Genomic DNA, 15,157 nt, shown 5'->3' on the forward strand with positions numbered 1-15,157 from the left:
TGTAAATTCATAAGGTACTCTTATCACAAGAATTGAATTTACATGCAGAACGATGCAGCATGTGTCGGAACAGGGGGCATAATTGCAAAGTACGGCCAAGTGAGTTATGCAAATGGTGCTCATTTCTCCACAAATTTGAAGTGACTTTGCCTGTGCCCATATTCTTACAATGCCTTAATAACTTAAACATAAGGTAGCGCTACAGTAATTGCTGTGTTAGATTAAAGTTTTCAATGCTGAGGTGGAAGAGATGAATGTCCCTGAAGATAAAATAAACCCACAAAAAAAATATTCAAATTTATATCTAACCTTATTTTGATGGACAAAAGCTGCTGTTGGGTTTCAGTCAAATTGAAAAAGTTATTACAGGCTAATTACTTCATGGACTTTCTGAAGCGCACTCTTAGCTCAGTACAGATACTTTATATGCCCGTGACGTTAGATTAACTCGGCAGATATATCCAGTCACACCTGTGGCCCGCTGGGGTACGTTTGAACGTGTACGCACGTCCGTGAGTCTGACCCACATGCAGCAATGAAGAGATCAAGCTTATCCTTTGTGACAGTCACTTTTAAGTCCTTTTCGGAACTGGGTGGTTCAATTTGCCACCGTTGTACCCCTCCACCCTATTCCAATCGCGCGCACACGCACACACACACACACACACACACACACACACACACACACACACACACACACACACACACACACACACACACACACACACACACACACACACACACACACACACACACACACCTTTGATAGGCTGTTGGACAAACCATTGACCTTCACTTTGCAATCTCTGAGGTCGATCAGTAGGCCATTCTTCCATGTAATGTTTACATCTCTGTGGGCTATTTGGCCACAATGGGGAGATTGCCTTTGGTCAACAACCTGTGTCTACAACGGTCATTTTCCCTGGTTGGACTCAAGAGGAGAGGCCATCAAAGCAACACTGCAACGTGTCACGTTTTCAGCTTATTGATAGGAGTGGGACTTTTGGGAATACATAAAGGTGACTTTTTTTCTCCTTCTTTTAGCTCATACTATTCATAATAGCTGCAGGTGTCCTGTCGGTTATAAAACAGTAATGACACAACATAATTTAATGTAACTTTGTGAACTCATCTTTGTGAAAAACAGAACCAAATTGTGACAGACAATTCATATTAAACCGCCGGTGTTCTCTTAGGAATTGGTGGTTTGATTAGATTTCCGAGCGCTGTGCATGTTAAGAAGGAAATAATGACGTTGAAAGACAGGTTCATATTAATAAATGGGGCATGCTATTTTAATTGGATTAGCTATATTGAAACAAGTGAGTAATAGGCAATTTAATTAGATGAATAACTTTTTTTTTTTAAATTGCATTTTATGTTTGGCGAGAACACAGTATAATTGACGAGGTTACGACTGACGGTTGGCTTTTCATGAGGCATCTGAGAGTACAATCAGGAACTACAGTGTGTAAAATATTATTTTAAATATTGGCTCCTGCTGTGTGAAAGTGACAAGATGGACCAATTCAGCTCTAAAATTGGACTTGGACAAGCATTTAGCCGTTTTATTGTGAAACTAAAGGTAATTAGGCAACTTTTCACTCTCAATGAATTGCTTTATAATTGGTAGAACATCGTATAAACAATCCAAAAAGATTTCATGTTAAGCACTTAAGATTATTAAAATAAAGCAAACATGTGTCTGTGATCAATGGAGGGATATATTGAATTTATTCATAAAAAAATGCAGTCTTCATTTGCTATTTAAGATGCTGTTTCTTTTCTTAAGAAGCTTGGCTTGAGTGCAAATCATAAGTGTAAAGAAAAATATGTTTCATCAACTTGGATTCCTCCATGTTTTTCTGTTGCTGTCACTATAAACCCACGATAGTGTTATGCAACAGTCCCCATCACACTGGCTGATGTCATCAGCCACAATGAAACTCTTTCTTTGGGTGTACATACTGTATATATGCAAACGTTTAGTGTACTGGGAATAGATGAGTCACGTCTAAATGCTTCAAGTCCTTGCTGCTGCGTGTGTGTGTGTGTGTGTGTGTGTGTGTGTGTTTCTTTTTCTCTAAGCAGATGGGAAGCTGTTGTAACAGCAGTAATGAGTTTACTGGGCTTGCTGAAAAAAAACAATACAGCAATAGAGATTTTATTAACCTACCCACAATCGAAATCAGGAACTGTATTATATTATATACTGTATAGGATGGAAAATCAAAACACTTGACATTTCTATACGTCTGAACTCTTGTTTGTGTCATTCATATCATGAATATAAAACAAAATGTGCCTCACAACAGTGTGTGATCAAGGTCACACACTTTACTCGTCTTCATTCAGCAGATCTGATACTAAAGGCACATGATTACACACTAGTGTAGCAGTAAGCACAAATTAACACACGGAAGTCTACAAAAAGTTCCCTGCACATGCCCAGATCAATCATGATACGAGCGATATTGACAGAAGGCAAAGTCAGTCCCACTGACCCAAGCAGAACTGTGCATAAACTTCCCAAATGAGCAATGACAGGTCAAAGATTTCAGATTGATTATGCTGATATTAATCAATCCAAATTTTGTTCCTTTTGGGAGACCTCAGGTGGTTTTGCAGTGGCGCTAATTTGCCCCTGGTGTCCTCGCAATTTCGACACTTGACAAAAACAACTACCTTCTCTCTATTGGGCTCATGAATGCAAGATTATGTGTAGCCGTGTCTGGTCGTGTGCGCTGTATATGATTAGTGAGTGTCAGGTGGATTTGGGAGAGGACAGTTTGCCTCCAGATCCACAGGGAACAAGGCTGAGAGCAGGTGTATTGCTCCATCCCACAGTCTTGCCAGGACACAGAGACACACTGTGCCAGTGACATCTGCCTTTCAATGGCACATCTTTGCTCCAAACATTCTTCACGGCCAATTTACCTTATTGTATTCTCTCCTCATTCATTTTCCATTTCTTCCACTCTCTTCCCACTTTGATTGAACCCCCATCACAAACCTCCATTCCCCCATCTTCTCAAATCAGCTCAATCCCTTTCCCTTCATTTCCCTAATGTTCATCTTCTTCTAATGTCCAAAATTCACAAAATGTCCTGGAGGGGCTTCTCGAGGATCTTTTCTCACTCATCAATCCTGCTATATTTCTGTTACATTATTTATCATTAATAGAAGTGTGATATTAATCCCTGAAGGATAACTGCTGTCACTCGTCTCCTCGGTGGTGTAATTCCAATATCAGAAAGGAATAGAAGCTAAAATAAGTAAATAAACCTCACTATTGCTTGATCTTTTCTCATTTGATTTCAAAAAAATGTTTTTTTAATCTACAGCAGATAACACTTTGCCATCATTTGTTTGAACAAAGCATTTTAATTGTGGCTCATTTGTTTTTAAAAAAGGCTCCACTGTTAGGGTTTTTTTTTTTTTTTTAATCTCTGCATACATGAATGTAAAAGGTATAGAGGCTCCTGAAGTGGATAGAAGATGCTATATAGGTAAATCCGGTTGCACTGGAGTCGCATTATATGCACATACTTATCATGTAGTTAATCTGGATGCAATAAAACAAATTTTGAGATATGAGCCTGGACAAGTTGTCTAATTCTGTTTATAATGTGCTTTCTTATCCATTTACCAAATGTGTCTGGCTTAGCAGCACACCCTTTTTTCCTCTAATGGCTGAACCTCATCCCAGTCATAATACTCCAGAAAAGTGATCATTTTCTGCTCACTCGACTGCAAACTTGACTTTTTTTTGGTTTTCCTCTTAATTTCATCCTGCCATCTGATCCTCTCCCTCTTAATACCAGACCGACTTTCTGAGCTGCTTTTTGTCTTCCGAGCCGCAAAAGTATTTGAACTGACAAATTACTAAACCTCAACATTGCAACAAGAGCACAAGAGATGTCACACTATTTTAGTAATTTTACTCAGTGAAAAGGTATATTGGCAGAAAGGCCCCCCATTTTTTCAATCAATCAATCAATCAATCAATCAATCAATCAATCAATCAATCAATCAATCAATCAATCAATCAATCAATCAATTGTATATGGCGTCATAATGTAGTGCCTTGATCCCTTTGACATAAAAGAGGCTGAGCTCTTAAGAGGCTTTCAAGATGAAAGGCATTTGACATCATAGGCGTTACAAAATAACTTCAAAGGTCTTTGAAACGCCTATGATGTCAAATGGCTTTCAAGATTAAAGCCATCAAAGGCATTACAAAGCAACTTCAAGGCCTTTGATCTTAAGGCTTATTTAGCATCAACTTCACACATTGGAAGACTATTCTATCTGCCAGCACTGCTTTCTGCCACATCATCAACGAGCCTTTACTACGATGGAACCTATGACTTTCATTTCCCCAGAGTCTGCTCAATACTGGGTACCGCAGCCCTCTCTATACTGGGTACCACAGCCTGCTCAATACTGGGTACCACAGCCCGCTCAATACTGGGTACCACAGCCTGCTCAATACTGGGGCCCAGGGCACGCTCAGTTCTGGATACCACAGGAATCACAGTCCAACGTTCCACTGGTAAGTACCATTTAGAATATGTAGAATATTTAGAATATCGAGACTATAATATAATTACCTGGAAATACAACTTTTGACGAGTATGTTAAGTCTTGGCAGAATCTAGACCAGTATGATGAAGGCTTCCCAAAGTAACATTTCATACACCCTTAAATAAATTGTGGGATGTTTCTGAGCTCCTGCTGCAACAGTGCCATCTCACAAAGCACTATATTTTACAGTGGGTCGCATATGTACATTCTGTATAGCTCTACTACTTCTTCTGAATCCAGAATTAGATCCTCTGATTTGGCTGAACAAAATTCATTTGGTGCATTTTTAAGAATAAGTACAGAAATGTGGCAGGGCCTAAAAATACTAATACTCGGATTGTGTCTATAAAGTAAAGTACCATGTTTTTGTGCAAGAAATTCAAGCCAAAATTTGTTGTGCTGATTAGAACGTTTTTAAAAATTAAACAAAAGAGGCCCAAACTTGACCTGTCCATGACAATGAAGAAGAGTGGTGTGACTTCTTCCTCCCTGTGTCTTCCTGTGGATGACAACAGTGTCTTTCCTCTCTTTTGCTGTCTTTTTGTGCCATCTTGTAATTAATTCTTGATATGTTTCCGTCAGTTTGCCCCAGGGCAGCTGTGGCTACAGATGTAGTTTACCACCATCCAGTATGGAATAAAAAAATAATGCAATGCAATTTAAAGCTTCTTTGAGTGTCTAGAAAAGCGTTATATAAAACCAATGCATTATCATTATTATTATTATTATTATTATTATTATTATGATTATTATGTTTACCCTCTTTTGACATTGATCCTCTGTTTCCTCCTATCTTCTCCATTGCTGTATCTGACCACTCCAGCATCAGCAGGTTGCACAAGGTCGGGAAGCCGAACAACATCAGGAGGCTGAACCGTGTGAGAGGGGTGAACAGCATTGGGAGGCCAAACATCTTCGGGAAGCCCAATGGCGTCAGGAGGCCGATCTGCTTCAGGAGGCTGAAAGGCTTCTGGATGATGAATGGCTTCGAGAGGCCGAACAGGTTTGGGAGGCCCAATGGCATCAGGAGGCCGAACGACTTCAGGAGGCTCAAAGGCTTCTGGAGGCCAAATGCATTCGGGAGGCCCAATGGCGTCAGGAGGCTGAACGGCTTCAGGAATCTGAAAGGCTTCAGGAGACCGAAAGGCTTTGGGAGGCCGAACAGCTTTGGGAGGCCCAATGGCATCAGGAGGCTGAAAGGCTTCAGGAGTCCGAAAAACTTCAGGAAGATGAATGGCTTCGAGAGGCTGAACAGCTTTGGGAGGCAGAACGGCATGAGGAGGCCGAAAGGCTTCAGGTGGCAGAACAGCGACAGGAGGCCGAAAGGCTTCGGGAGGCAGAACGGCTTTTGGAAGCCGAACGGCGGCAAGAGGCCAAAAGGCTTCAGGAGGCAGAACAGCGACGGGAGACCGAAGGGCTTTGGGAGGCAGAAAGGTTTCAGAAGGCTGAAAGGCTTCGGGGGTCCGACCAACTTTTGGAGGCTGAACAGTGTCGGGAGGCCAAGCTTTGTCGGGAGACCCAACAGCGTCAGGAGGCCGAACGACTTCTGGAGGAGAACGCTTCAAAGATACCGGAAACACGGAGAAACACATGTTTCTCAGAGTGGATGGAGAGGCTGAAGAGACACAGGAAGGAGCAACTCGAGACTCAACAGAGGCAGGAGATTGACAGAGACCAGCCACAGATTGAGCAAGAAGAGGAGAACGCTTCAAAGATACCGGAAACACGGAGAGACACATGTTACTCAGAGTGGATGGAGAGGCTAAAGAGACACAGGAAGGAGCAACTTGAGACTCAACAGAGGCAGGAGATTGACAGAGACCAGCCACAGATTGAGCAAGAAGAGAAGAACGCTTCAAAGATACCGGAAACACGGAGAGACACATGTTTCTCAGAGTGGATGGAGAGGCTGAAGAGACACAGGAAGGAGCAACTCGAGACTCAACAGAGGCAGGAGATTGACAGAGACCAGCCACAGATTGAGCAAGAAGAGGAGAACGCTTCAAAGATACCGGAAACACGGAGAGACACATGTTACTCAGAGTGGATGGAGAGGCTGAAGAGACACAGGAAGGAGCAACTCGAGACTCAACAGAGGCAGGAGATTGACAGAGACCAGCCACAGATTGAGCAAGAAGAGGAGAACGCTTCAAAGATACCGGAAACACGGAGAGACACATGTTACTCAGAGTGGATGGAGAGGCTAAAGAGACACAGGAAGGAGCAACTTGAGACTCAACAGAGGCAGGAGATTGACAGAGACCAGCCACAGATTGAGCAAGAAGAGAAGAACGCTTCAAAGATACCGGAAACACGGAGAGACACATGTTTCTCAGAGTGGATGGAGAGGCTGAAGAGACACAGGAAGGAGCAACTCGAGACTCAACAGAGGCAGGAGATTGACAGAGACCAGCCACAGATTGAGCAAGAAGAGGAGAACGCTTCAAAGATACCGGAAACACGGAGAGACACATGTTACTCAGAGTGGATGGAGAGGCTAAAGAGACACAGGAAGGAGCAACTCGAGACTCAACAGAGGCAGGAGAGGGAGTTTTGAGGCATGGCACATCTGTACCTACTGATGTAAATAGTTTGCTGTGTGTGATAGAGTTTATTGCTTTCTCAAGAAGACTTGAAAAATAAATATTCTGCTGTCAAAAGTTGTTCAAAAGAATGTTTGTCTGTACTGGATTTTTGGGGAGGAATACATTCTGTCTCTTTTTCTTTTGTATTCATGGATATATTCTAATTTACTCATTCCAATATACGTACCCAGACAGCACAACTTGTCCTGAAAAATATGTCTAATACATGGTTACGCATCACAGGGTCAAGGTTTTACATAGTACACACTGTCAGTGGCATTTCTATATGTAAACATTTGGTGGGCCAAGATTTTATGTCAGGTCTCGTAACAAGTAAAGTGGGTGCACAAGTTTTTAGCCACAACATTATGACGGCCATAAAAGTGCTAATCTCTCAAAAAAGTATTGCACTGGAAATAGCCCATTAAAAATAAATAAATAAATAAGTTCATTTGAAAAAAAGGAGGGCAAATTCATTTTATTTTTTTATTTTTTTATTTTTTTTAACCTGGGTCTTCTATTTCGAGGATTGGCTCATGGTTATGAGTTACATAACCATGAGAAAGTATTTAACGCCGCATCACTCAGTTTACCACCAGTTTCACTCTGTTGCTCACAAGCTGGTATTAATGACGATTCGCTCCGTTTGTGTGACGCAGTGCCTCAATCAGCGCCAGCTAATCAGCTCTAAGCATCTAAATGACAATGCTAGTGGGTGGGGTTTCAGGCTTCAAGCCTCACCGGGCATCAAAATCACGTGAAGTGAATGAACGGAGCCACAGCCTGAGCATGAATCCCTCCTTTCTGCTTTCCTATCCACTGTCCCTTAACTCCGTGCATGACGTCACAGGGTTAAGGAATGGCGTTTGGACGCTTCCTACGCTTCCCAATGATCTTGACAAAGATCTCCAAAGTTTTTTGGGCATACATTTCATAACAGACCTGGCCCAGTCACTGGAGGAAGAAGGAATTGATCAACCAGACGAGGCCTCTGTGCCACGGACAGAGGTGAGACGTTCACTCACCCTTCAGTAACAGGAGCTCAGAGCTGCGATTTCAGTCGGCAAGAAGTTGAAGATGTCGAGTAATGTGGGAGTCTTCAGGTGGCAAAATATAAATTAAATGTCAATAACTGAAACATATAAACATTTAAATAATTAAATGCCATTATGTCATTATTTGTTTTTTATTACCATACTATGAGTAGTAGTATTTTATATATATTGTTTTAACCTGATGCCTGTTGATACTTCATAACACAAATAAGTCCACAACAGTGGTTTAATTTCTGGTTTTGCTTCCAGTTTATTTCTGATAGCAGTCGTCGCTCCAACTTCACTGAAGATGTTTTCTCATCTACTTTCCTATTGTAATTTGAATGCAGCATCATTGTTGCTTGGTAAACAACCTTCATAGATATGGGATAAATCTTGGGCCAGCTGGAAGTGAATTTGAATTCTTGAAATCTCAATCGCACATTGAATTTCCAATACATTTTTGTATCGGTGTAGTTTACACCAGGGAAAAAGAGCGTAAAGTGGGTTTGTTCTTCAGATGATCTCAGAACTCACCCAGACTGGTTCCAGTTCCCAGTGGGAATTTCCCATTTTAAGAGCAGTTTAATGCATTTTTCCCACCTTGAAGTGAGACTTTACTTCTGAACACAACATGAGCACACAAGAAATGTGTCTTATCCAAACAGAACTAACTAAACCACAAGAACCAAAAGAGTTGTAGTGAAGTTGTATTTTTTATTTTATCATTTTATTTCTGTTCTACAGTGAAAACATAACTCACTGAAATATTTGCTATACATTTCTTGCAGGGTATATATTTGTGTGGAATTCTTGCATGAAAGGTTTTCATGATAATTAATAAAATAAATTCAGCATCACATCTCCACTGTTCAATGATTGATGAAACAAAGACGCTGCAAAGCTCAATGGTCTGAATCCAATGTGTAATTTAAGAAGATACAGTAGAGGAGAAAAACACCCAACATGTTTGTAGCTATTTTTAAATCATATGCGGAATAAATTGCATAATATTCAACAATATAATTCTAAAATCTGCAATTTCAATGGTGTTTATAGCCAATGTGATCATGTGCATGTATAAGTAATTTAGGAAGTATTGAAATGCATTGTAGATTAAAAAAAGGGCATACTGGAAGAATCACTTCATAATAACACACCAAAAATATTATTTAATATGTATTTACTGCAAAGCAAAGACATTCATGGTAACAAAATATGTACTATTGTGTTTGAAGAAGCTGTATAGATGAGTGGGATGAGAGGAAAAGGCACACAGAAGCAGGAGGAAGGTAGAACGGATTATGAACTGAAATGAATAAATAAGACATAGTTAAAGATCAGAACCAGCCTTTGAATTCAGTTAGAAATGCTGATTTCAAAATAGACTGCACACCTCGTTCAAATCACAAACTCTCACTTTGGGTCATTTAACTCAACTGGAAACGAGCTGCGTCAGTTCTCGTAATGTGTTGTCGTGCCTCGGTGAAGCAGGTTAGTGTGGACACGGTGCTCAGGCCCCACTGGGTGGCTTTCTAGAGTTTTTCGTCTCCCTCCTCCACGTCCTTCAGACTGACGACCTCCAGAGAGCCGCGGCCCTTCGTCTCGCATCGGATCAGCTCGTCGATCTCTCTGAAGCAGCCGGGATCCACGAAACAGACCTGAGAGAGGCAGTTTAATAGAGTCAAACTGTAGGAATCACTGTAGGAAAAAGACAGAGCACGAGGAAGCACGGCTGAGCATTCTAAAGAAACCAAACTCACCATTTCTAGCTCCTCGTCGAAGTCCTCGCTCTCCACCACCTGCAGCAGCGGCTTCAGCTTCTCCTTCAGCCTCTTGCCGTCCTTGGCGGGCAGCACCAGCCGCAGCCTCATGTGAGCTCTTTGGATCTCCATGGTCTCCTTCAGCTGTCGGATCACCTCCAGCGCCTGAGAACCCGACAACACGCCAGTTTGACAAGCAGACAGCTCTTATATTCATTGTTTCGACAGCGTCAATGGAGCTCAGCGAGTTCCCATCAGGAACACCGACTCATAACAGAACTTCAAACCCGCCTGTTCAAACCTGCTTTTCCTAAACTCTTACTTTATTTTCATTGTTATTTCTGGTTATTTTTGTTTTTGCTATGTAAAGCATCTGAGTGTTAGGAAAAAGTGCTCCATGAGTTTGATGTATTATTATTATTTGCTTCTTACAGCTAGGGTCATAAATCAGTTCAGGATTATAATGCCATGCTCCCTGCACGCAGAAGTTTTGGATAAAGATCTACTTGTTTTCATGACATTTGAAAATAATATATAATATACATGACCGGGATGACTGTGATTCTTCACAGACATCATTTGGACTATTTCTTACATGGAGATATACACTGACTGGGCCCTTCATTCAGTTCACCTTGTTTGAACAGAATTTTACATTTTCAGTAGCACAGATTCAATGAGGTACTTATATTCATTATGACGTGTAAGCGTCACACAGCTGGAGGAACATCCATGATGTGGATTTGTGAGAAAGTAAACCACAGCGGTGTTTGGCTCACGCCACTTGTGTGGAAAGCAATGTAAATGTCATTTCGTCGAGATCTTCGCTGAAATCTCACCTGCTGCTTGGTGCTCTTGTTCGGCTTGACGGAATAGTGGATGTCCGTCATCGCTCGCTCGATGAGGCTGACCGTGTACGGCCTCTTGGTGTCGGGGTTAACGCACTTCTCCGCCACGATGGTGGCAATGTCCCTGAACATCGTCTCCAGCTGACTCTGTCTCTCTTTGTCCGACACCTGAAGCTCTCCTTTGGCCAAGATCTGCCCACAAAATGCAGAAGAAAAATTTCATTGAGTTAAATCATTAAAAAAAAAAAAAAAGCAGATCAAAATGGGAATGTGTCACTATACAAACTCAAAAGAACAACAACAACTACACCGAGCGGAGCGAGAAGATATGCTTATTTATGAGGATGGTGACTCTGATGAGGTGAAATGGCTTATTCTTATATGAAATTGTGATACTCTGACTTCATACAATAGAACCACAGAGAAAAAGCATCAACATTCCTAATAGCATTGCGAAGGAAAACGACAAGGAGCATGTGTTAGTATCCCACGCTCCAACACTAGAATGTTCGATCTGCTGGCAGTAGTTTTAAAGAGTAGCGATGAACATCATCACACAAATGTTCATTTCAAGCTGTTTATGTTGCATAGCACTCTTTCGGTTCATTTTCACAGTTCTACTTTACCTTGAAGCAATATTTGTGAGTTTTTCTCCTTATGCAGAACTGAATCTGATTATATGTTTCAGAATGACAACTTTCTGGGTTTTTTTCATTGAGTTGTAATGAGAGCGAACATGTAATTCATTTTCCTGATTACTGTTCCTATATGTAAAAAAAGATGCTATTGAGTGAGAGTTACTGCTTTATTGTTACCATAAACTACTGTTAAAACTTCCTGTGAGGTACAGTGATACGATTAATAGTGCCATTGCTGTAGGGATGATGATGATGATGATGATGATGATGATTGATTATTATTATTGTTATTATATGCTGCCTTCATGTAACTCGGAACTCATCAAACTAGTTGGGAAACAGCTCCTATGGAAAGGATTGACGAGACCTGTATGCTTGATACGGGGAGAGAAAAACAACAAAAAAGTCTGAAGGAAGGAACGCGTGACTCTAATATAACAACTTTTTTTTTTTTGAGAAGCAGTAATCTAGCTTGTTGCTATTTCCAAACCAGTAATCAGATTAAAGTTACTTATCCACGTCACTGTGCGTTACTGTTGTAGCGTCCTGCAGGACGAGCTTTTTGTCTTTAAAGTCACCGAACAGAACCGACAGAGGTTAACCGGCTGCTGGTCCATTCCTTCATTCCTTCTTCTCCAACTGTAGAACACACACACACACACACACACACACACACACACACACACACACACACACACACACACACACACACACACACACACACACACACACACACACACACACACACACACACACACACACACACACACACACACACACACACACACACACACACACACACACACACACACACACACACACACACACACACTAATTCAGCCATGCAAGCCAGACCTACAATCTAATCAAACCTTCCCACCGCATTCAACCTTTGCTCAGCTCATCTACACCCTGCTTTCAATCCAGAAGCCAATCACACACACATAAAGTCCCACACACACTGAACAACCCGGTCTTCACTTGCAGCCACTTCCACCTGGTTTACTGACGCTTTGTATTATTCTTTACCTTCTTCATCCTGCCATCCTATTTGTCTGTCCTAATACTTGGCTGCATCCTCAGTGTTATGTTATTCTTTTACAGTATTTGTTTAACAGTCTGCCGACTCACTGTTATTGAGATACAAGCTTCACAGCTTAAGTCTCACAATGTCCTGGAGAATACTGGAATGTGGAACTCATTAAATCATCTGTGATATTTGTATATCCTAATGATGTCTGATGTGGCGATACAAGCAACTACTATATGTTGATATTATGTAAATACACAGCAATCATTGCCAGACAGTACATGTTGGCATCTGTCCTGAACTGTGCATTTTTGGTGTTATAGTGTGTAAGAAGTCTGCCCCAAAGCAGATTCAGCATTTTGAAAAAACCAAAAACCAAAACATAAAACATTGGTTCCCTAACATGCATCCATGATTCATTATGTTTATCCAAACAGCCTCCTTGAATTCTTATTTGCCTTATTTGAATTCTTATTCTTATGCCTCCAAAAGTTCAGCTGCTCTCTTTACAGGGGTCGCCACAACAATTCATTGCTACTTGCACTCTCAACTTGGCAAATTATTTACGCTGCATGCCATTCCTGGCACAAACATGACCTGATCCTTGGTCACCTACAGTCTGAGATATTTGAAAAAATCTTACGCAAGAATGCTTTGTAAAATGACCTCTTTTTTATTGTATGCTAAAGAGGTCATATTTTCCCATATGGATTTTTCTAAAATGTAGTTATACTTGGTAGTATTTGTCAAACATAAATTAGATGAATATTGTATTGGTCACAAGAAGCCAGAATTGAAGTCCGTCAATCAGATGTGAGGAATTGAACCAAATGAAACAGGTTCACTGACTTTGGTCTTTAATGTGGGTTTGGATGAACTGTTTATCTCCTCGAACACAGCATGTGAAGTGTAAAATGTGAACTGTGGCTTGTGCCCAAGGCATTACACAACATGTGTGCATGCACCATGTGTACGTGTGCTTCTGAATAAATGAGCGTGTGTGTGTGTGTGTGTGCAGGTTGAATTGTGCCTGTGTATCGCCAGCATCCTTCTCTGTGGCATGCAGCTCTTATGGTCTGTGTTTGTGTGTCCTTTTTTTTTTTTTTTTCATTCTTGCTCGCACATTTTGTGGTTTCAGAGATGAATAAATGTATGGATACAGCCCCATGGGCACTACTTTATTACTTTTGGTTCATTGTGCTGCATAAACAGTTTGGCAGCTTGATTCCATTTCACTAGGTTCTCGCTGTTTGTAGGTGATGTTAAAATGAAAACAGCTTCATTTGTTGTTCACCTGCCACTCGACATGTAAATTTTTTTTTTCTTGTCAAACAGGGAAGCTTCATTCAATAAAGCAATGTGACATTGAATTTGAAAAAAAAAAAAGAGACAGAATAGTGATGTTAAAGAATAACTTTGACATATATTAATAAAGTGCCACAAAATATCTGAAATACCTATCAATACACATTTGAACCAGAGTTATTGTTAAATGATGCAAGATTAAGCTGAACAATTTGAAAAGAAAATAGCTAGTTAATATAATTGCAATGCAGCTATACTGACTTCTTCAAGTCAGGATTGCAGGATCTGATCTCAGCTGACTACGGCAGAAGGAAGGTTACACTCTGGACAGGTTTCCAGTCCATCTCAGTGCAAATACGGTCACCTACACTCACTTTCACAACTACGATCAATTGAGACATCAGTTCCCCTCAAATGCTCATCCTCATGTCATCACTATCTTATCATGGTAGGATAGTTTGTGTGTCTCCAGGATGCCTACAAAAGGGTAGTTGAAGGGTAGAGGCATTGGATTTTGCAGAAAACAAAACTTCCATCGCCATGAAGCAGAGGCACAAGATGATAATTCCCATTTGGATCAATTGTCCAAGACAAAGAATGACGCTTGAACTGCCAATGATTGTTCTGTCGCCAAAAGCGTGTGTGAAACTCTGACAGCTGAACAAACCTTAAATGCATGTTTCTGGACTGAGAAACGAAACCAGAGCATCTGGAAAAGACCCACACTCCAGGAGTACATGCAGACTCCACCTTACAAAGACTCCAACGAAGGTGACCATAACAACATCGTGTGGCCAAATTTATGATATATTAAGCATTTGAGCAGCTAATCCACGAGAGATTTAAATTCATTGTTTTTCTTCTTACATTGCATTTTATCTTCTTTGTTACTTTATCAGTAGTTTGTAATCGAATAGCATGACATTGTTTCCAATAATTAAAAAAAATGTGTTGATTGAATAGATAATAACAATACAATTTTGTAAAGACATAGCTTTGAGATAAAAAAAAACAAAAACAAAGTAAAAGTAAACCATTTGCAACAGTGTCAGCATTCAATAGCCCGTTTTCCTTTGAAAGGACTGAGTGATTAATTACAGACACAGGCCTTGAGGATCAAGGTGGCTGAATCCCATTTAGAGCAGCTGCAGTGTGTGGGTCACCAGGTGTTTAGAAGGCCTAGGAGATGAAGGGAGGAGGCAAAAGGGAGAATAAAAGCATCCTCATGGACAATAAAAATAACGCTACACGTTAGATCTGAATGTGAGAGTAAGTGACCATGTGTGTCCATATGAGCACATATTATGTTGTTCTTTGGCGCGTGATAGATCGGTCAGAATGTAAATGAGTGAGAAAGCAAGCGCTGC

General features: G+C 40.8%; 1 protein-coding gene across 1 annotated transcript; it reads right to left on the minus strand.

Annotated features, from left to right (window-relative positions):
- Positions 1-9,741: 9,741 nt before the first annotated feature.
- On the minus strand, positions 9,742-12,493 carry LOC308139490 (ribosome maturation protein SBDS-like; the record flags this gene model as incomplete). Its single annotated transcript, XM_080508951.1, has 4 exons — positions 9,742-9,867; positions 9,970-10,134; positions 10,809-11,009; positions 12,485-12,493. 4 exons carry the CDS (start codon positions 12,491-12,493, stop codon positions 9,742-9,744), a joined length of 501 nt encoding a protein of 166 aa, XP_080365077.1.
- Between the last annotated feature and the right edge of the window lie 2,664 nt (positions 12,494-15,157).

Source organism: Blennius ocellaris (assembly GCF_963422515.1).
Source record: "Blennius ocellaris genome assembly, chromosome: 14".
NCBI lineage: Eukaryota > Metazoa > Chordata > Actinopteri > Blenniiformes > Blenniidae > Blennius > Blennius ocellaris.